Genomic DNA, 21,580 nt, shown 5'->3' with positions numbered 1-21,580 from the left:
ACGTCACCTATCCATGTTCTCCACAGATGCTGCCTGACCCACTGAGTTACTCCAGCACTCTGTGTCCAGTCCCTAGTGTGTGTAGGATAGTGTTAGTGTGCGGGGATCACTGGTCGGCGTGGACTCGGTGGGCCGAAGGGCCTGTTTCTGCGTTGTATCTCTAAACTAAAGTAAACTGGAGTATGTGAGTCCAAGGGGGGGACAGAGGACTACTAATTGGAGTGGGATATTTAATTATGGTGCAAGGAAGAGGGGTCGTTGATGGTGGAAGTGCCCGAGATTGTTTCAGTTCATGGCCTGGTAATTAGTGAATTAAGATTCTGGTTTTAAAAAGTAAGATTTCATTTTGATTCATGACTGCATTTGCTTGTTGGAAAATGACATCACATCCTTTCATAACCTTTGTTTACTGTTTCCAAATATAGAACTAGACTACAATGGCCGACTCCTGCACCTATTTTCTATGTTTCTATATTTCTATGAAAGGGTGCAGACAAGATTTACGAGGATGTTGCCAGGACTAGAGGGTGTGAGCTACAGGGAGAGGTTGAGTAGGTTGGGACTCTATTCCATGGAGCGCAGGAGGATGAGGGGAGATCTTAGAGAGGTGTATAAAATCATGAGAGGAATAGATCGGGTAGATGCACAGAGTCTCTTGCCCAGAGTAGGGGAATTGAGGACCAGAGGACATAGGTTTTGGGGGAAGATTTAATAGGAATATGAGGGGTAACTTTCTCACACAAAGGGTGATGGGTATATGGAACGAGCTGCCAGAGGAGGTAGTTACTATCATGATATTGAATGAATGAATGAATGAATGAATGAATGAATGAATGAATAAGTTTATTGGCCAAGTATGTGCAGATACAAGGAATGTGCCTTGGTGCTCCGCTCACAAATGACAACACAAACATACAGTTAACAATTAAGAATAAAGCATAAACACATCAAAACAATAAAGGATACAACATTACGGTTTAAACATGTGGGTGAAAATAAACCAGAACAAAAAAGAGACTACAGACTTGGGTTATTGAGTAGGACTGTCACTCGTGGAAACAAGCTGTTTTTATGTCTGGCTGTGGCAGCTTTTATGTCTGGCTGTGCGAACAATCCGTTGCAGCCTCTGGATGTGGTGCTTGGTGGCTGAGCCAAACCAGACCATGATGGAGAAGGTGAGGACGGACTCAATGATAGCAGTATAGAATTGGACCATCATTGCCTGTGGCATTTAAAAGACATTTAGACAGTTACGTGGATAGGAACGGTTTTGAGGGATATGGGCCAAACATGGGCAGGTGGGACTCGTGTAGATGGGGCATGTTGGCACACTATATATATAACTCCATTTATGAACTTGAGGGAAAAAACTATAGTCTTTCTGCTGGCTGGATAGCACGTAACAAGAGCTTTTCACTGTACCTCGGTACACGTGACAATAAACTACACTCAACTGTAGTGGAGGTTTCTCTAGAATCTATATGGTGTTTAGGGTTGCCAAATGTCCCGTATTAGCCGGGACATCCCGTATTTTGGGCTAAATTGTTTTGTCCCGGATGGGACTGCCCTTGTCCCGTATTAGGCCCGGACGGATGCTGTAGCCCAGATGCTGTAGGCCCGGACAGCGTTGGCCTGGACAGTGTAGGCCCGGACAGTGTTGTACTGGACACTGTGGGCCCGGACAGCATTGGCCTGGACACTGTAGGCCCGGACAGTGTTGTACTGGACACTGTAGGCCCGGACAGTGTAGGCCCGGACAGTGTAGGCCCGGAGGCCTGGGAGCCGCCTAATGGAGGTTGCGTAGCAACCCGCCTCCTGGCCCGGGCTGCCGCCATTAGTGGAGCGGGAGCACGTGGTCGCTGGCTGGGTGACATCATCTTGTCCCGTATGTGGGAGTGGGATCGTTGGCACCCTAGTGGTGCTGTACCATGAGGTGTGGTTGGTCTCTGTGGTGATCACTGGCCTGCTCCTTGTGAATGAAACAGGTCCATCTGAGACGTGTGCCGTTCCACTCGTGTTTGCCTGGAACACGTCTGGCTCTGATTACTCTGACTCACTTTTTCCTGCTGTTTTGCTTTAATGTAACAGACCTATCTGACACACTCGACACTGCTGGCTGCTTGGTTGCAAAACATCAGAGTCACAGAGTCACGCAGCACGGAAACAAGCACTTCAGCCCAAACAACATGCCCCATCTACACTAAAGACAGGCACAAAATGCTGGAGTTACTCAGCGGGTCAGGCAGCATCTGTGGAGAGAAGGAATGGGTGACATTTTGGGTCGAGACCCTTCTTCTACACGAGTCCCACCTGCCCATGTATGGCCCATATCCCTCTAAATGTGTCTTATCCATGTACCTGTTCAAATATCTTTCAAAAATGTTGTTATAGCCTTAGCCTCAACTACCTGCTGTTACTCCAGCACTCTGTGAAACGTCACCTATCCATGTTCTCCACAGATGCTGCCTGACCCGCTGAGTTACTCCAGCACTCTGCGAAACGTCACATATCCATGTTCTCCACAGATGCTGCCTGACCCGCTGAGTTACTCCTTTCTTTTTTTGTAAACCAGCACCTGCAATTCCTTGTGCCTCCATTTTTCTACACATTTCCCTGACTGATGAAGGACATTGTACTAAAACCATTCTTTCCCACCCTGTCTACCTGTGATGCCACTTTCTGGGAACTGTGTACCTGCGCTCCTAGATCCCTCTGCTCTACAACACTCCCTGTCTACCTGTGACGCCACTTTCTGGGAACTGTGTACCTGCGCTCCTAGATCCCTCTGCTCTACAACACTCCTTGTCTACCTGGGAACTGTGTACCTGCGCTCCTAGATCCCTCTGCTCTACAACACTCCCTGTCTACCTGTGACGCCACTTTCTGGGAACTGTGTACCTGCGCTCCTAGATCCCTCTGCTCTACAACACTCCTTGTCTACCTGGGAACTGTGTACCTGCGCTCCTAGATCCCTCTGCTCTACAACACTCCTTGTCTACCTGGGAACTGTGTACCTGCGCTCCTAGATCCCTCTGCTCTACAACACTCCTTGTCTACCTGGGAACTGTGTACCTGCGCTCCTAGATCCCTCTGCTCTGTAACACTCCCCAGGGCCCTGCCATTCATTGTGAAGGTCGTGCCCTGGTTTGACTTCCCAAACTGCAGCATTAAACTCCATTAACCATTCCTCAGCCCAGCTGATCAAGATCCCGCTGGGATCCATGATACTCCAGGGGCCACAGAATAAAGGGGAGGCCATTTAAAACTGTGAGAAGAAACTTTTTCACCCAGAGAGTTGTGAATTTGTGGACTTCTCTGCCACAGAGGGCAGTGGAAGCCAAATCACTGGATGGATTTAAGAGAGAGTTAGATAGAGCTCTAGGGGCTAGTGGAATCAGGGGATATGGGGAGAAGGCAGGTACGGGTTACTGATTGTGGATGATCAGCCATGATCACAATGAATGGCGGTGTTGGCTCGAAGGGCCAAATGGCCTCCTGCTGCACCTATTTTCTATGTTTAGTCAAAGGGTGGTGAATCTGTGGGATTCTTTGCCACAGACGGCTGTGGAGGCCACAAGTCAGTGGATATTTTGAAGGCAGAGATAGATAGATTGTTGATCAGTGCGGGTGTCAGGGGTTATGGGGAGAAGGCAGGAGAATGGGGTTAGGAGGGAGAGATAGGTCAGCCATGATTGAATGGCGGAGTAGACTAGATGGGCTGAATGGCCAATTTCTGCTGTTGTGAAGCCATGATAGCGTCTCACTGTCTAAAGTGTCACTGACAGTTGGGTTGGAAGTTTGATGTGAGGTTCTGCACCAGACCTGATGCCCATCCCTCTGGGCGACATAAACAGTTTCTTCCCATCCCCCTGATCTTTCCACCAACTATCTTGTTTTAGTTTGTTAGTTTTATTCTTGAAGAAACAGTGCGGAAACAGGCCCTTCGGCCCACTGAGTCCGCGCCGACCAGCGATCCCCGTACACTAACACTATCCTACACACACTAGGGACAATTTATAATTTTCACTGAAGCCAATTAATAACCTACAAACCTGCAAGTCTGTACCCGGAGAAAACCCATGCAGGTCACGGGGAGAACGTACAAACTCCGTACAGACAGCGCCCGTAGTCAGGATGGAACCCGGGTCTCTGGCGCTGTGAGGCAGCAGCTCTACCCGCTGCGCCACCGTGCCGTCAGAAGTTCACCAAAGATGTTGCCTGACCCCTTGAGTTACTCCAGCACTTTGTGTCCTGATTTATATTAACCAGCATCTGCAGTTTGTTTCTACACATTGAATCTGTAGTCAGGTTTGGAGAGAGAGAATCTTTGTGCCCATGTAGATAGAAGGAGAGCTGATGCTACACAGCCACGTGTTTGTGGAGCAGAGAGGAAGGCTCATGTGACACCGTCTGACTGACATCCCATCAGGATACGGCTGAGAGCTCCCCGCTGACAAATACATTGTCAACACTCCGAACCTCCCCAACACTGTTGCTCATGCATCTAATGAGCTGACCTGGACACACGCGAGAGAGAATAGCCCCAGCACGTGAAAAGCAAACGGAAACAAAGGAGCACCAATGGATGAGAACATCAACAACATTGGTGGCAGCACGGTGGTGCAGCGGGTAGTGCTGCTGCCTCACAGCGCCAGAGACCCGGGTTCCATCCCCACTACGGGTGCTGTCTGTATGGAGTTTGTACGTTCTCCCCGTGACCTGCGTGGGTTTTCTCCGAGATCATTGGTTTCCTCCCACACTCCAAAGACGTGCAGATTTGTAGGTCAATCGGCTTGGTGCAAATGTAAATTGTCTCGAGTGTGTGTAGGATGGTGTTAGTGTACGGGGATCGCTGGTCAGTGTGGACCCGGTGGGCCGAAGGGCCTGTTTCCGTGCTGTATCTCTAAACTAAACTAAATCCAACGGAGCATTCAGAAGGGACAACCAGAGAGTGGTTGGATGCAGAACTTAGTCACACAGTGACACAGCGTGGAAACAGGCCCTTCATAGAGTGATACAGTGTGGAAACAGGCCCTTCAGCCCAACTTGCACATACTGGCCAACATGCCCCATCTAAACTAGTCCCACCTGCCCGCGTTTGGTCCATAATCCCTCTAAATCTGTCCTATCCATGTACCTGTCTAACTGTTTCTTAAACGATGGGATAGTCCCAGCCTCAACTACCTCCTCTGGCAGCTTGTTCCATACACCCACCACCCCCTGTATGAAAAAGTTGAAAAAGTTACCCCTCAGATTCCTATTACTCCACATCTGGAGTATTGTGTGCAGTTGTGGTCTCCTTGCTATTGAGGCAGTGCAGCGTAGGTTCACCAGGTTAATCCCCAGGATGGCGGGACTGTCATATGAGGAAAGATTGGAAAGACTGGGCTTGTATTCACTGGAGTTTAGAAGGATGAGAGGGGATCTTATAGAGACGTATAAAATTATAAAAGGACTGGACAAGCTAGATGCAGGAAAAATGTTCCCAATGTTGGGGGAGTCCAGAACCAGGGGCCACAGCCTAAGAATAAAGGGGAGGCCATTAAAAACTGAGGTGAGAAGGAACGTTTTCACCCAGAGAGTTGTGAATTTGTGGAATTCTCTGCCACAGAGGGCAGTGGAGGCCAATTCACTGGATGAATTTAAAAGAGAGTTAGATAGAGCTCTAGGGGCTAGTGGGATCAAGGGATATGGGGAGAAGGCAGGCACGGGTTACTGATTGTGGATTACCAAAGGCAAATCATGTCTGACGAATCTTATAGAATTTTTCGAGGATGTAACTAGTAGAGTGGATAAGGGAGAACCAGTCGATGTGTTATATCTGGACTTTCAGAAGGCCTTCGACAAGGTTCCACATAGGAGATTGGTGTACAAACTTAAAGCACACGGTATTGAGGGTTCAGTGTTGAGGTGGATAGAAAATTGGTTGGCGGACAGGAAGCAAAGAGTAGGAATATACGGGTCCTTTTCGGAATGGCAGGCAGTGACTAGTGGGGTACCGCAAGGCTCAGTGCTGGGACCCCAGTTATTTACAGTGTATATTAATGATTTGGACGAGGGAATTGAATGCAACATCTTTAAGTTTGCGGATGACACGAAGCTGGGTGGCAGTGTTAGCTGCGAGGAGGATGCTAGGAGGCTGCAGAGTGACTTGGATAGATTAGGCGAGTGGGCAAATGCATGGCAGATGCAATATAATGTGGATAAATGTGAGGTTATCCACTTTGGCGGCAAGAACAGGAAAGCAGAATATTACCTGAATGGTGACCGATTGGGAGAAGGGGAGATGCAACGTGACCTGGGTGTCACGGTGCACCAGTCATTGAAAGCAAGCATGCAGGTGCAGCAGGCAGTGAAGAAAGCGAATGGTATGTTGGCATTCATAGCAAGAGGATTTGAGTTTAGGAGCAGGGAGGTTCTGCTGCAGTTGTACAGGGCCTTGGTGAGACCACACCTGGAGTATTGTGTGCAGTTTTGGTCTCCTAACCTGAGGAAAGACGTTCTTGCCTTAGAGGGAGTACAGAGAAGGTTCACCAGATTGATCCCTGGGATGGCGGGACTTTCATATGAGGAAAGACTGGATAGACTGGGCTTGTACTCGCTGGAATTTAGAAGACTGAGGGGGGATCTTATAGAAACATATAAAATTCTTAAGGGGTTGGAGAGGCTAGATGCGGGAAGATTGTTCCCGATGTTGGGGGAGTCCAGAACCAGGGGTCACAGTTTAAGGATAAGGGGGAAGTCTTTTAGGACCGAGATGAGAATACATTTCTTCACACAGAGAGTGGTGAGTCTATGGAATTCTCTGCCACAGAAGGTAGTTGAGGCCAGTTCATTGGCTATATTTAAGAGGGAGTTAGATGTGGCCCTTTTTGCTAAAGGGATCAGGGGGTATGGAGAGAAGGCAGGTACAGGCTACTGAGCTGAATGATCAGCCATGATCATATTGAATGGCGGTGCAGGCTCGAAGGGCCGAATGGCCTACTCCTGCACCTATTTTCTATGTTTCTATGTTTCTATGATAGACTATTTTCTATGTTTCTAAATCTTCCCCCCCTCACTTTAAACCAATGTCCTCAGGCCCTTCTCTGGGCAAGAGACTCTGTGCGTCTACCCGATCTATTCCTCTCTAGCAATGTGGCAGTACAAGGTGACCAACTCCATCGATGGGCGATGGACCTGAATGTCCAGAGGAGCTCGTCAGCGTGACACACTACACTGAAGCTGGCACCTGGTCTAGTTTACAGATACAGCACGGAAACAGGCCCTTTGACCCACCGAGTCCACGCTGACCAGCGATCACCCGTTCACACTAGTTCCATGTTATCCCACTTTCTCATCCACTCCCCGCACACTTGGGACAATTTACACAGGGCTGATTAACCCACAAACCCGCACGTCCTTGGGATGTGGGAGGAAACCGGAGCACCCGGAGGAAACCCACTTGGTCACGGGGAGAACGTGCAAACTCCACACAGACAGACAGCACCCAAGGTCAGAATGAAACCCGAGTATCTGATGCTGTGAGACTGCAACTCTTCACCCTCACCGCCGTGCCACCTTGTCAATGGAAGCTGAGGACAGGTAGAAAGGAGCAGGCAGAACATGGAACGTAGGGCAGCTAGGTGTGTGTACGAACTGAAGATGCTGGTTTCTACCGAAGATAGACACAAAATGCTGGAGTAACTCAGAGGGACAGGCAGCATCTCTGGAGAAAGGGAATAGGTGACTTTTCGGGTCAAGAGCCTTCTTCAGAGTGAGAGTCAGGGGAGAGAGAAACAAGACTGGAGTTTCCCTCCTGCAGTCTGAAGATGGGTTCCGACCTGAAACGTCACCTATCCATGTTCTCCACAGATGCTGCCTGACCCGCTGAGTTACTCCAGCACTCTGTGAAACGTCACCCATCCATGTTCTCCACAGATGCTGCCTGACCCACTGAGTTACTCCAGCACTCTGTGTCTATCCAGGGAACTGTACAGGAACAGGCCGTGCGGCCAACAATGTCTGTGCCAATCATGATGCCCACACCATCCCTTATCTACCTGCATGTAACCCACAGCCCTCCAGGTACTAACTACGTGGGGTGAGAGAGGTGGCAGCTATGACAATAGACAATAGGTGCAGGAGGAGGCCATTCGGCCCTTCGAGCCAGCACCGCCATTCAATGTGATCATGGCTGATCATTCTCAATCAGTACTCCGTTCCTGCTTTCTCCCCATACCCCCTGACTCCGCTATCCTTAAGAGCTCTATCGAGCTCTCTCTTGAATGCATTCAGAGAATTGGCCTCCACTGCCCTCTGAGGCAGAGAATTCCACAGATTCACAACTCTCTGACTAAAAAAGTTTTTCCTCATCTCTGTTCTAAATGGCCTACCCCTTATTCTTAAACTGTGGCCCCTGGTTCTGGACTCCCCCAACATTGGGAACATGTTTCCTGCCTCTAACATGTCCAACCCCTTAATAATCTTATACGTTTCGATAAGATCCCCTCTCATCCTTCTAAATTCCAGTGTATACAAGCCTAGTCGCTCCAGTCTTTCAACATATGACAGTCCCGCCATTCCGGGAATTAACCTAGTAAACCTACGCTGCATGCCCTCAATAGCAAGAATATCCTTCCTCAAATTTGGAGACCAGAACTGCACACAGTACTCCAGGTGCGGTCTCACTAGGGCCCTGTACAACTGCAGAAGGACCTACTGGAGCGATCCATTATCCCCGGTGTGCAGCGACTTGTGAAGACCCTGAATAACGATGGCTGCTTCATGTTCACAAGGCCATAAGTGATAGCGGTAGAATAAGGCCATTGGGCCCATCGTCTACTCCACCATTCAATCATGGCTGATCTATCTCTCCCTCCTAACCCCATTCTCCTGCCTTCTCCCCATAACCCCTGACACCCGCACTGATCAAGAATCTATCTATCTCTGCCTTAAATAAAATTTATATCCACTGACTTGTGGCCTCCACAGCCGTCTGTGGCAAAGAATCCCACAGATTCACCACCCTCTGACTGAAGAAACTCCGCCTCATCTCCTTCCTAAAAGAACGTCCTTTAATTCTGAGGCTGTGCCCTCTGGTCCTAGACTCTCCCACTAGTGGAAACATCCTCTCCACATCCACTCTATCCAGGCCGCTCACTATTCTGTACGTTTCAATGAGGTCCCCCCTCTCATCCTTCTAAACTCCAGCGAGTACAGGCCCTGAATCTGACTGCTGCTACACACTCCTGCCATCGATTAGCCGGCCTGCAGGAAACGTGGTCAGCACAATAGTCAACAAGAAGGAAGCCATGACTCACGGAGCCAGCGGGTGTTGGCACCAGGAGAAGAGGAAAGGAACTTCAATCACCGCTCGTCAACAAGCACAGAGTCTACGTCTGATTCAGATTCATTATTTCACAGTTTCAATATGCCCAAATAAAAAAACATAATTCTCCATGTTCTTACAATATGTACCACTTAGAGGTGTCAGATGATTTGTTTGACAAATTCAACATGAGGTGCTGGAGTAACTCAGCGGGTCAGGCAGCATCTGTGGAGAACATGGATAGGTGACGTTTCACAGAGTGCTGGAGTAACTCAGCGGGTCAGGCAGCATCTCTGGAGAACATGGATAGGTGACGTTTCGGGTCAGGAACCTTCTTCAGTTTGAAACGTCACCCATCCTTTTCTTCCAGAGATGCTGCCTGACCCATTGAGTTACTTCAGTACTTTGTGTCTATCTCCAATATAAATCAGCATACGAGTTCCTTTCTACACATACTGTTTGAGGTGTTGATCTAGAATATATCTGAGTATTTCTGACCACACTAGACACAGGTATTTTTTAGCAAAAATGGCAACATGACATGTAGCAAATATATTTACCCCAGACACAGACACACACGTATCCTGGGAGAGAGGGTGTATGAAGTCAACCCTCGGTAACCTTGTCCTGAGATGCTGAGAGTTCAGCAGCCTTGCTAATGGAGACATTCTTCATAAGTTCCAGGAGCAGAATTAGGCCATTTGGCCCATCAAGTCTACTCCACCATTCAATCACGGCTGATCTATCTCTCCCTCCTAACCCCATTCTCCTGTCTTCTCCCCATAACCTCTGACACCCGCACTAATCAACAATCTATCTATCTCTGCCTTAAAAATACCCACTGACTTGTGGCCTCCACAGCCGTCTGTGGCAAAGAATCCCACAGATTCACCACCCTCTATCTAAAGAAACTCCTCCTCATCTCCTTCCTAAAGGAACGTCCTTTAATTCTGAGGCTGTGCCCTCTGGTCCTAGACTCTCCCACTAGTGGAAACATCCTCTCCACATCCACTCTATCCAGGCCGCTCACTATTCTGTACGTTTCAATGAGGTCCCCCCTCATCCTTCTAAACTCCACCGAGTACAGGCCCAGTACTGACAAATGCTCATCACAGGTTAACCCACTCATTCCTGGGATCATTCTTGTAAACCTCCTCTGGACCCTCTCCAGAGCCGGCACATCCTTCCTCAGATATGGGGCCCAAAATTGTTCACAATATTCCAAATGTGGCCTGACCAGCGCCTTATACAGCCCCAGCATCACATCCCTGTTTTTGTACACAAGCCCTCTTGAAATAAATGCTAGCATTGAGTTTAGAAACATAGACAATAGGTGCAGGAGGAGGCCATTTGGCCCTTCGAGCCAGCACCGCCATTCAATATGATCGTGGCTGATCATCCACAATCAGTATCCCGTGCCTGCTTTCTCCCCACATCCCTTGATCCCGTTAGCCCTAAGAGCTAAATCTAACTCTCTCTTGAAAACATCCAGTGAATCGGCCTCCACTGCCTTCTGTGGCAGAGAATTCCACAGATTCACAACTCTCTGGGTGAGGAAGTTTTTCCTCATCTTAGTCCTCAGTTTGTTTTCTTTACTGCCGATTCCACTTACAGATTAGCTTTTTGGGAATCCTGCACCACCACTCCCAATCCCTTTGCACCTCCGATTTCTGGATTCTCTCCCTGATTTCCCATGTGGTGCTGGCTCGAAGGGCCAAATGGCCTCCTCCTGCACCTATTCCTTCTCGGTTCCAGTGAGCCTGATGGGCAGATGCTGGACACCCATACACCATCTATTACTCAACGCCTCGTGAAAACTAACGGGCAAAGAAACATCTGTCACTTACTCTCCCCCTCGGTCTTCTCGCTTGTCCGGGTCCAGGTTATCTGCCGAGTCTCCAGTTTAACCTGGAAAGTTTTCCTCTCGGGTCTCTGGGACTTCTTCTGATGGAACAGGGTCATGATGGTGCCCAGCTCCAGGCAGTGGCTCACCCTGCCCATCTCTGCCCCCACCCTGCAGTCCTCCAGCAGGAATCCATTGGAGAAGGCGGCTGTGACCATGGACATCTTCACTGCACCATCTGGGAGATGACCTGGGGTTGGGGCAAGGTTGGCCAAGCCAAGCCAGTGTGGCACGTCCACCCCCCCCCCCCCCCCACAGTCAGCACCCTCCCACAGTCAGCACCCCCCCCCCCCCACAGTCAGCACCCCTCCACTGTTGGACCGAGCACGGGGACCGGGCCCAGGGGATGGGGGGGGGGGGGTGAGGGTGGAGAGAGGTGAGAAGGGTGGGGAGAGGGGAGGGTGTGGAGTGGGGAGGGTGAGGAGCTGAGGGAGGGGGAGGGTGTGGAGAGGGGGTGAGGGGAGGGTGAGTTGTGGGGTGAGAAGGGAGAGGGGAGGGTGGGGGGGTGAGAGGTGAGAAGGGTGGGGAGAGGAGCTGAGGGTGGGGGGAGAGGAGCTGAGGGTGGGGAGAGGAGCTGAGGGTGGGGAGAGGAGCTGAGGGTGGGGAGAGGAGGTTGAGGGGACTCAGCTGATCCAACGTGGGCAGTGGGAGGGAGACGGGGCGATGCGGCGCCGACTGTCACAGCCCCGAGGCTGGAGATCCCCAGATACCCGTCACTGACAGAGAGAGAGAGGGAGGGGGAGAGAGAGACAGAGAGAGAGACAGACAGAGAGAGAGGGAGACACACAGACACAGACACAGAGCAGCAGCAGCAGCAGCAGCAGCGGCGGCGGCGATGGACGGACGGACCCGCGTCGGAGACGGAGCCGGAAAAACAGCGAGAGGCAGGAATGTGAAAGATCAGATCCTGGGAGGGAGAGAGGGGGGAGAGAGAGGAGAGAGAGGAGGGAGGGAGAGAGGGGGGAGAGAGAGGAGAGAGAGAGAGGAGGGAGGGAGAGAGAGGAGAGAGAGGAGGGAGGGAGAGAGGAGAGAGAGAGGAGGGAGGGAGAGAGGGGGGAGAGAGGGGGGAGAGAGAGGAGAGAGGAGAGGAGGGAGAGAGGAGAGGAGGGAGAGAGAGGAGGGAGAGAGAGAGAGGAGAGGAGGGAGAGAGGAGAGGAGGGAGAGAGAGGAGGGAGAGAGAGGAGGGAGAGAGAGGAGGGAGAGAGAGAGGAGGGAGAGAGGGAGGGAGGGAGAGGGGAGGGAGAGGAGGGAGAGAGAGGAGGGAGAGAGAGAGGAGGGAGAGAGAGAGGAGGGAGAGAGAGAGAGAGGAGGGAGAGAGAGAGGAGGGAGAGAGAGAGGGGGAGGGAGAGAGGGGAGAGAGAGAGGAGGGAGAGAGAGGAGAGAGAGGAGGGAGGGAGAGAGGAAGGGGTAGACAGAGCAGGGACTATCCCAACATTCAAGACAGGGACATGGATAGGACAGGTTTGGAGGGATATGGACCAAATGCAGGCAGGTAAGACAAGTGTAGATGGGACATGTTGGCCGGTGTGGGCACATTGGGCCGAAGGGCCTGTTTCCCAGTGTCACTCTATGTCGCCAAGTTATATCTGCACATTATCTAACCAAGAGATAAATGTGGCCAAAGGAGGAGAGAGAGGCAATCTCTAGACTTAGAGATGCAGCGTAGAAACAGGCCCTTCGGCCCACCGAGTCTGCACACACCAGCGATCACCCCACACACCAGCACTATCCTACACACACTGGGGACAATTTACCAATGCCAATTAACCTACAAATCTGTAGGTCTTTGGAGTGTGAGAGAAAACTGTAGCAACCGGAGAAACCCACACAGGTCACTGGGAGAAGGTGCAAACTCTGTAGATATCTTGCAGACAGCAACTGTAGTCAGGATTGAACCCGGGTGTCTGGCACTGAGGCAACAACTCGACCGCTGCGCCACCATGGGGTTTTCTATCCAAAAATCAACTTTATGCAACAAATATATGTACAATAAAAAACTCTTATTCTCAGTGTCTGTACATTCAATAGCTCATTCAAAACACCCTTGCCACTCATGTGGTGCCCTGGGGTGATCTCTCTTCCTCTGTTTGAGGGGTGTCTCTCTCCACCACACCCTGTCCCCCCATGTCCAGCAGCGGAAGGCCCCTAGACTGTGGTTCACTCCCACAGGGCCTTGGCGTTGGCTGCACCAAGCTTCAGTGCGTCCCTCAGCACAGTCCTGCAGTCTGCAGCGGGCCCAGTCAGCAACATTCCCCCACGGACAGCTCGCTCCGCTGGGAGGTCAACAAGGCTCGGGCAGACCAAAGAGCGCACTTCATGGAATTAGCGTAGTTATGGTTAGTGTTACCTTAAGAATAAGGGGTAGGCCATTTTGGACTGAGATGAGGGAAAACTTTTTCACCCAGAGAGTTGTGGAGGCCAAATCACTGGATGTTTTCAAGAGTTCGATTTAGCTCTTAAGGCTAATGGAATCAAGAGATATGGGGAGAAAGCAGGAACGGGGTACTGAATTTGGATGATTATATTGAATGGTGGTGCTGGCTCGAAGGGCTGAATGGCCTACTCCTGCAACTATTTTTTTTCTGTGTGGATAAGGTGGGACAAAAAGGCCCCTTTCTGTTGTTGTGCAGTCACAGGTCTATGTATTTCATTAACCAGAGCCTATGTATATCCCTTATGAATGATTGTGTGTATGGGATGAAAGTCTGCTGTCATCTTCAACCTAATAAAAGGACCTACCTTTGAGATGAGGAGGAATTTCTTCAGTCACCCGGTGGTGAATCTGTGCAATTAATTGCCACAGACAGCCGTGGAGGCCAAGTCAGTGGATATTTGTAAGGTGGAGATTGACAGGTTGTTGATTAGTGCGGGTGTCAGGGGTTTATGGGGAGAAGGCAGGAGAATGGAGAAAGGATGGAGAGATAGATCAGCCATGATTGAATGGCGGAGTAGACTTGATGGGCCGAACAGCCTAATTCTGCTATCACTTTTGATCATACGACTTATGTATGTCTTGATTGTACTTATGTGTAGTCTTCTCTGTGGATTGTCATCTTATCGTGGTAGAGTAGCTTGTGAGATCCTGAGAGCGATGCCGTCTGGAGCTACGCTCCTGGTAGGGTCACCCATGGGGGTACGGTCGAGGGGGAGGTCCCTGACAAAGAGCGATCCAACCAAGACCTCAACGGTGGAACAGGCGGAGGGAGGATAATGGCTGACTTTAGTGGAGCGTCACAACGGCTGGGAAGGCGGATGGATGAAAGCTGCAGCAGAAAAGGGTTCCCGGTCGTCTTGGACTCCACGCCACTGGATCCTGACCCAGATCTGTCAAGGACCGTGTGGTGGCTGTCTGTGCACCAGTCTCCCCACGTTAAACAAAGTCACGCACAGGCGTCCGACCCTATGGAGAGGACAGTCATACTCGCTTCCAGTGACCGCCGATGATAATATGTATAGAAGGAAGAAGGGTCGAGACCCGAAACGTCACCCATTCCTTCTCTCCTAGATGCTGCCTGACCTGCTGAGTTACTCCAGCATTTTGTGATACCTTCGATTTGTACCAGCATCTGCAGATATGTATCGTATTGCCTTGGGACAGCTGACTTGCAGTGTGCCTTCAAGGCTGGTGCTCTGTGAATACCGCAGAGCCCAGAGATGTGCAACATCAGCAGAGGACTCAGCCAGAATGTTGCTGGTCTTATTTCTGGGTGTAAACCACAACAGTGCTGCTTCACGTGGACCAATATCTCCTGGATTACACCTGTACTCAAGTACAAATCCCACATTAGCACCAATTTACAGGCACATTTTTATTTTCCAGTTCTCAAATGATTGCACTTGCCATCATTTCATTTTGAAGTATGACGTTGCCCATGGTTTGGCCTGCACCACGTTGTCTATACATGCAGTGGTGGAGTACCTTATAGGTAGCGGGAGACACAGATGCTGAGAATGAAGACTACGTTTTATAAACAAGCCATTTACTGCATGTGCTTATGGATGTGCACTGCAGATACAAGGAAACTGTTAATAGGCTTGTATTTTTCATTAACTTTAATCTTAATTCTTTCCATGAATATTTCCTACCAAATTGTCACAAAGAAAATATATCAAAATATTACATACAAATTTATAACTAATACAAAATTAACAAAACAGATTCAGAGAAGAGTGTTCAAGAACAGTTCTTTATAATGTACCATGTTTTGACTCCCTGAGCTATTCAGTAATTACTTTGAGGTGGACAATTGTTTTAGAATTTAAAATCCCGCTCCGTCATATCGATGGCCCAGGCAAATTTGTCTCTCTGCGTCTTATTGTAGATCTTCTCAATGGGGATGTCCCATTTCTTGCACCTACAGAAACAAGATAGATTGCTAATCACACGATTCACACTTAGAAACATAGACAATAGGTGCAGGAGGAGGCCATTCGGCCCTTCAAGCCAACACTGCCATTCATTGTGATCATGGCTGATCATCTACAATCAGTAACCCGTGCCTGCCTTCTCCCCATATCCCTTGATTCCACTAGCCCCTAGAGCTCTATCTATCTCTCTTTTAAATTCATCCAGTGAATTGGCCTCCACTGCCCTCTGTGGCAGAGAATTCCATAAATGCACAACTCTCTGGGTGAAAAGGTTTCTTCTCACCTCACTTTTAAATGGCCTCCCCTATATTCTTAGACTGTGGCCCCTGGTTCTGGACTCTCCCAACATTGGGAACATTTTTCCTGCATCTAGCTTGTCCAGTCCTTTTTATAATTTTATACATCTCTATAAGATCCCCTCTCATCCTTCATAACGCCAGTGAAAACAAATGTCTGATAAAAGTTATTATACCTGCGCCAACTACTTCCTATGGCAGTTCAATCCATTTACCCACCACCGTCTGTGTGAGAATTCCTCTCAGATTCCCATTAAATCCTTCCGCTTTCACTGTAAACCGACACCCTCTAATTTTAGATTCCCTATCCCAGGAACAAGACTGTGTATTTACCCTATCTATACTCCTCATGATTTTATATACGCCCGTTCTTATTCTTAAACGACGCTCATCCTCCTGTGCTCCTAGCATGCCCAACCTCTCCCTATGGCTCAGGCCCTCAAGTCCTGGCAACATCCTCATAAATCTTCTCTGCACTCTTTCCAGCTTCATGCATTTGTTCCCAATTGCACAACAGAACACAATACTCCGACTGCAGCCACACCAACACTCCGACTGCAGCCACACCAACGTCTTGTACAACTGCAACAATATCTTCTGTGATTCTTGCTCACCAAGCCACAGTGATCCTGGGGTCAAGGTAGTTCAGTTTGGACGTGCCCAGTGCAATCTGCTTGTTCTCCTCTCTGTCTGTTGCCTGAACCTCCAGCTTTTTCAGTTGTTCTTCCAACTTTTGGACAAGATTCTTCTTCTTTTCCACCACCCTACACAAAGAAACTTCAAGTAAATTCCTTTAGAAAATCATTTTGAGAATAAATAGTTTTCAATCTGATCCCCTTTCCCACTGCTCTCCAACCAATCAAGACCAATAAACTTTGGTCAAGATTTCACCTTTGTCTTTCCACGTTCCTCGACCCCGACAGCCCTTCCTCCATTGTCATATTTTAAACAATTAACTGCGAGAAGCTTTTTGCTTCCTCTCCAAACATTTGGGTTAGTTTATTGTTATTGTCATGTGTTCAGGCTAGATGCAGGAAAAATGTTCCCAATGTTGGGGGAGTCCAGAACCAGGGGCCACAGTCTAAGAATAAAGGGGAGGCCATTTAAAACTGAGGTGAGAAGAAACTTTTTCACCCAGAGAGTTGTGAATTTGTGGAATTCTCTGCCACAGAGGGCAGTGGAGGCCAATTCACTGGATGAATTTAAAAGAGAGTTAGATAGAGCTCTAGGGGCTAGTGGAATCAGGGGATATGGGGAGAAGGCAGGCACGGGTTACTGATTGTGGATGATCAGCCATGATCACAATGAATGGCGGTGCTGGCTCGAAGGGCCAAATGGCCTCCTCCTGCACCTATTTTCTATGTTTCTCTGTTCCGAGGTCCAGTGAAAAGCTTTGTCTGCGTGCACCACATCGAATCATTCTGTACATCGGTACAATCAAGCCATACACAAGTCATAAGGTCATAAGTGATAGGAGCAGAATTAGGCCATTTGGCCCATCAAGTCTACTCCATCATTCAATCACGGCTGATCTATCTCTCCCTCCTAACCCCATTCTCCTGCCTTCTCCCCATAACCCCTGACACCCACACTAATCAAGAATCTATCTATCTCTGCCTGTTAAACATATCCGGACGGCATCCACAGCCTTCTGTGGCAAAGAATTCCAGATTTACAACCCTCTGACTAAAGAAACCCCTCCTCATCTCCTTCCCAAATGAATGTCCTTTCATTCTGAGGCTGTGCCCTCTGGTCCTAGACTCTCCCACTAGTGGAAACATCCTCTCCACATCCACTCTATCCAAGCCTTTCACGATTCTGTACATTTCAATGAGGTCCCCCCTCATTCTTCTAAACTCCAGCGAGTACAGGCCCAGTGTCGTTAAACACTCATCATATGTTAACCTACTCATTCCTGGGATCAGTCTTGTAAATCTCCTCTGGACCCTCTCCAGAGTTAGCACATCCTTCCTCAGATATATATATATATTTTTAGATTTAGAGATACAGCGTGGAAACAGGCCCTTTGGCCCACCAGATCCGCGCCGCCCAGCGATCCCCGCACACTAACACTATCCTACACCCACTAGGGACAATTTATACAATTTGCCCAGCCAATTAACCTACAAACCAGCACGTCTTTGGAGTGTGGGAGGAAACCGAAGATCTCGGAGAAAACCCACGCAGGTCACGGGGAGAACGTACAAACTCCTTACAGACGACGCCCGTTGTCAGGATCGAACCTGAGTCTCTGGCGCTGTATTCGCTGTAAGGCAGCAACTTTACCGCTGCGCCACCGAGCGAACCCAAAATTGTTCCAAACTTTTGGTGCCCAAAATTGCTCACAATAATCCAAATGCAGCCTGACCAGCACCATATAGAGCCTCAGCTCAATACACAAGTACAACAGGTACTGCAAAGAGAAAAATACCCAAGAGCAGAATATAGTGCTACAACATTGTAGTGTTATAGTTACAGAGGAAAAGTCCAAGGGTGCAATGATGTAGGTTGGAAGATCGGGACTATGCCCTAATTTATGGAAGGACCATTCACTAGTCTGATTACAGAGGGGAAGATGTGCAAATGTACTGGTACTACATCAACTTGTTGATGATTGAACATTCACTATAGATACTTTCACAAGATAACATGGCCTACAAACTGAAATCACCCAGTGTGGAACAAAAGAACAGAATTTTATAATTCTGGGTGACGCATTGACGATATAAAGAAATACGGCTTCAGACAAAGAATAACATAAAACTGGAACTCTCCTCTGAAAAGTTGGTATGGCCAAGATTGATATTTGTTTAGTTTAGTGACACAGCATGGAAACAGGAAAGAGTCCGCACCGACCAGCGATCCCCACAAATTAACACTATCCTACACACACTAGGGACAATTTACATGGTCACCAAGTCAATTAACCTACAAACCTGCGCGTCTTTGGAGGAAATTGGAGATCCCAGAGAAATCCCACGCAGTCATGGGGAGAACGTACAAACTCCGTACAGACAGCACCCGTGGCCAGGATGGAACCCGGGTCTCAGGCACTGCAAGCGCTGTAAGGCAGCGACTCTGGTGTTATGCAACTATGGCGGATCAATGGTGTAGAAAATTCACAGTAGCCTTGAACCAATTGAATGGCAATGAACCTTTATGGGAGTTCTGCCCGGTCGGTGCTGGGCTCTCAAGGCTGGGCTCAGTTTCATAGAGCATCATTTAACCAGAGTAAACAGGAGGAAAATACTTCAATACAAGATAAAAGTGAGTTTGTGAGCTGGGTGGTAAAAACAGATTTACACACGTTTCATTCTTCGGTACTCCGTACTTACTGTTTAGATTTTTCATCTTTCTTCACTTTGCAATCCACCTCGGCATTTTTCAGATCTTTCTGAGCATCAGCAATTTGCTCTGTTTTTGTTTCAATCTGCCAATTGAAATAGGAACTTTTAAATCACACCCCGTTTGTTACCGGCTCACTCTCCGACTCCCAGGCCAAGTCATTAACCCATGTACCGTCACTCAGTTTAAATGCTTTTCTCCGAGATCTTCGGTTTCCTCCCACACTCCAAAGATGTAGAGATATGTAGGTAAGTTGGCTTGGTGTAAGTGTAAATTAGCACTGGTGTGTGCAGGAAAGTGCTAGTGTGCGGGGATCACTGGTCGGTGCGGACTCGGTGGGCCAAAGGTACTGTGTCCGTGCTGAGTCTCTAAACTAAGCTATCACATTGTGTGCTGGTCCAAACAATAACCATGAATCGTGTGGTGCTTCTTTCAGTGCATTTCTGCTTTAGTTGTCGCCATTCTACCTTGGCCTGAATATTTTTCATGGTTCTCTCAAAGGTTTTCGGTGGTGCCCTCTGGTGGTTGCAGAGAATGGCCACTGCTCTGTTTGCTCGATTGTAGGACAGGAGTTTTTCAGCAACGCTGTCGTCAGCTACAAAGAAAAATGTGGACAAAACACATCACTGATCAAATAGTTGCAGTACAATCTACAAATTGTTTCAGCTGCCTAAGGATGCAGTGTCAGAGGTTATGGGGAGAAGGCAGGAGAATGGGGTTAGGAGGGAGAGATAGATGGAGTCATAGAGTGATACAGTGTGGAAACAGGCCCTTCAGCTCAACTCGCCCACACCAGCCAACAATGCCCCAGCTACACTAGTCCCACCTGCCTGTGTTTGGTCTATATCCCTCCAAACCTGTCCTATCCATGTACCTGTCCAACTGTTTCTTAAACAATGGGATAGTCCCAGCCTCAACTACCTCCTCTGGCAGCTTGTTCCAATACACCCACCACCCTGTGTGAAAAGGTTGCCCCTCAGATTCCTATTAAATCTTTTCCCCTTCACCTTGAACCTATGCCCTCCGTTCTGGTAAAAGACTGTGCATCTACCCGATCTACTCCTCTCATGATTTTGTACACCTGCAGCCTCCCTCTGTGGTAGCAGAAACAGAGTTCATTTTCAGGTTGAAGTCAGGCCTCAGGTCTGAAGCATGAACTCCTTTTTTCCACTGATGCTGCACGAGCTGCTGAATCTATTTATCTAAATACAGTGGGCTGATATTTTATAAATATCTAAACATTGGAGATACTGTAAATCCCAAATAAAGCCAACTTGTAACTGTGGTTTCCTCTTACTCCAGATGCTGCCTGACCCGCTGAGTGTTCTCAGCACTTTGTTTATTTTGTACCCAGCTCCATTTCTCATAAATGGACTTCATTTAATGTTGTCATCTGAGCCATATACTGTCCGGTTTTCTGGTCACCACCCTGTTTTTACTCTGCAACAGGGTGGCATGGTGGTCGAGTTGCTACCTTACAGCGCTTGCAGCGCCAGAGACCCGGGTTCCATCCTGGCTACGGGTGCTTGTTTGTGCGTTCGTCCTGTGACCGCGTGGGTTTTCTCCAAGATCTTCAGTTTCCTCCCACACTCCAAAGACGTAAAGGTTAACCAAATTTATAGGTTAATTGGCTTGGTATCAATGTAAAAATTGTCCCTAGTGTTCGTATGCGGGGATCGCTGGTTGGTGTGAACTCGATGGGCTGAAGGGCCTGTTTCTGCGTGGCGTCTCTAATCTAAACTCAAACGCACGACAGGATAGTAGTCACGTACGGTTTGTCAATTCCTCCAGCTGTTCCTGCAGTGTTATGGAGGCATTGTACGTTCGAAACACCTTGGCCGTAAGTCCCTCCATTAACTCTTGAAGGTGCTTGTTCAGATCTGTGGTCTGTAGTTCAAAAAAGAAAATGAACTTTAGTTCTCTCACTCAGTTCCAGAAAGATATGTTCATTTTCTATAGTGAATGAAAGCTAGCAGATTTCAACGTATTAGTTCTGAGATACAGCGGGGAAACAGGCCCTTTCGGCCCACCGAGTCTGCACCGCCCAGCGATCCCCGCACACTAACACTATCCTACACCCATTCGGGACAATTTTTTTACATTTACCAAGCTAATTAACCTACAAACCTGTACGTCTTTGGAGTGTGGTAGGAAGCCGAAGACCTCGGAGAAAACCCACGCAGGTCACGGGGAGAACGTGCAAACTCTGTAAAGACAGCACCCGCAGTCGGGTTGGAACCCGGGTCTCCGGCGCTGCAACTCTACCGCTGCGCCACCGTGACCGCCACCCTGTCTATCCATTATTTTAAAGGACAAAACCCCCTGAACATTTGCTTAATCGACATCAGTGAAGGCCAT

The 21,580-nt window shown here is 48.7% G+C and overlaps 2 protein-coding genes across 4 annotated transcripts in view; both read right to left on the bottom strand.

The window, feature by feature from the left end:
* LOC144593044 (1-phosphatidylinositol 4,5-bisphosphate phosphodiesterase gamma-1-like) overlaps positions 1-11,447 on the bottom strand; it is an 89,196-nt gene extending 77,749 nt beyond the window's left edge. Inside the window, 1 exon segment of the mRNA XM_078398458.1 lies at positions 11,158-11,447. Coding sequence (XP_078254584.1) covers positions 11,158-11,377 — 220 coding nt within the window. The 5' untranslated portion in view covers positions 11,378-11,447.
* Positions 11,448-15,381: 3,934 nt separating this feature from the next.
* Positions 15,382-21,580, bottom strand: part of LOC144592987 (DNA topoisomerase 1-like) — a 62,511-nt gene continuing 56,312 nt past the window's right edge. For all 3 annotated transcript variants that reach the window (XM_078398395.1, XM_078398397.1, XM_078398396.1), the window contains 5 exons: positions 20,995-21,109; positions 19,690-19,817; positions 19,213-19,307; positions 16,492-16,641; positions 15,382-15,568 (listed from right to left, as the gene is read on the bottom strand). In XM_078398395.1, coding sequence (XP_078254521.1) covers positions 15,466-15,568; positions 16,492-16,641; positions 19,213-19,307; positions 19,690-19,817; positions 20,995-21,109 — 591 coding nt within the window. In that variant the 3' untranslated portion in view covers positions 15,382-15,465. The remainder of the gene's footprint in view (positions 15,569-16,491; positions 16,642-19,212; positions 19,308-19,689; positions 19,818-20,994; positions 21,110-21,580) is intronic.

Source organism: Rhinoraja longicauda, chromosome 4, assembly GCF_053455715.1.
Source record: "Rhinoraja longicauda isolate Sanriku21f chromosome 4, sRhiLon1.1, whole genome shotgun sequence".
In the NCBI taxonomy this organism is placed as follows: domain Eukaryota; kingdom Metazoa; phylum Chordata; class Chondrichthyes; order Rajiformes; family Arhynchobatidae; genus Rhinoraja; species Rhinoraja longicauda.
Note: the sequence above shows the minus strand (reverse complement) of the source record. Positions and strands in the feature narration are given on the sequence as shown.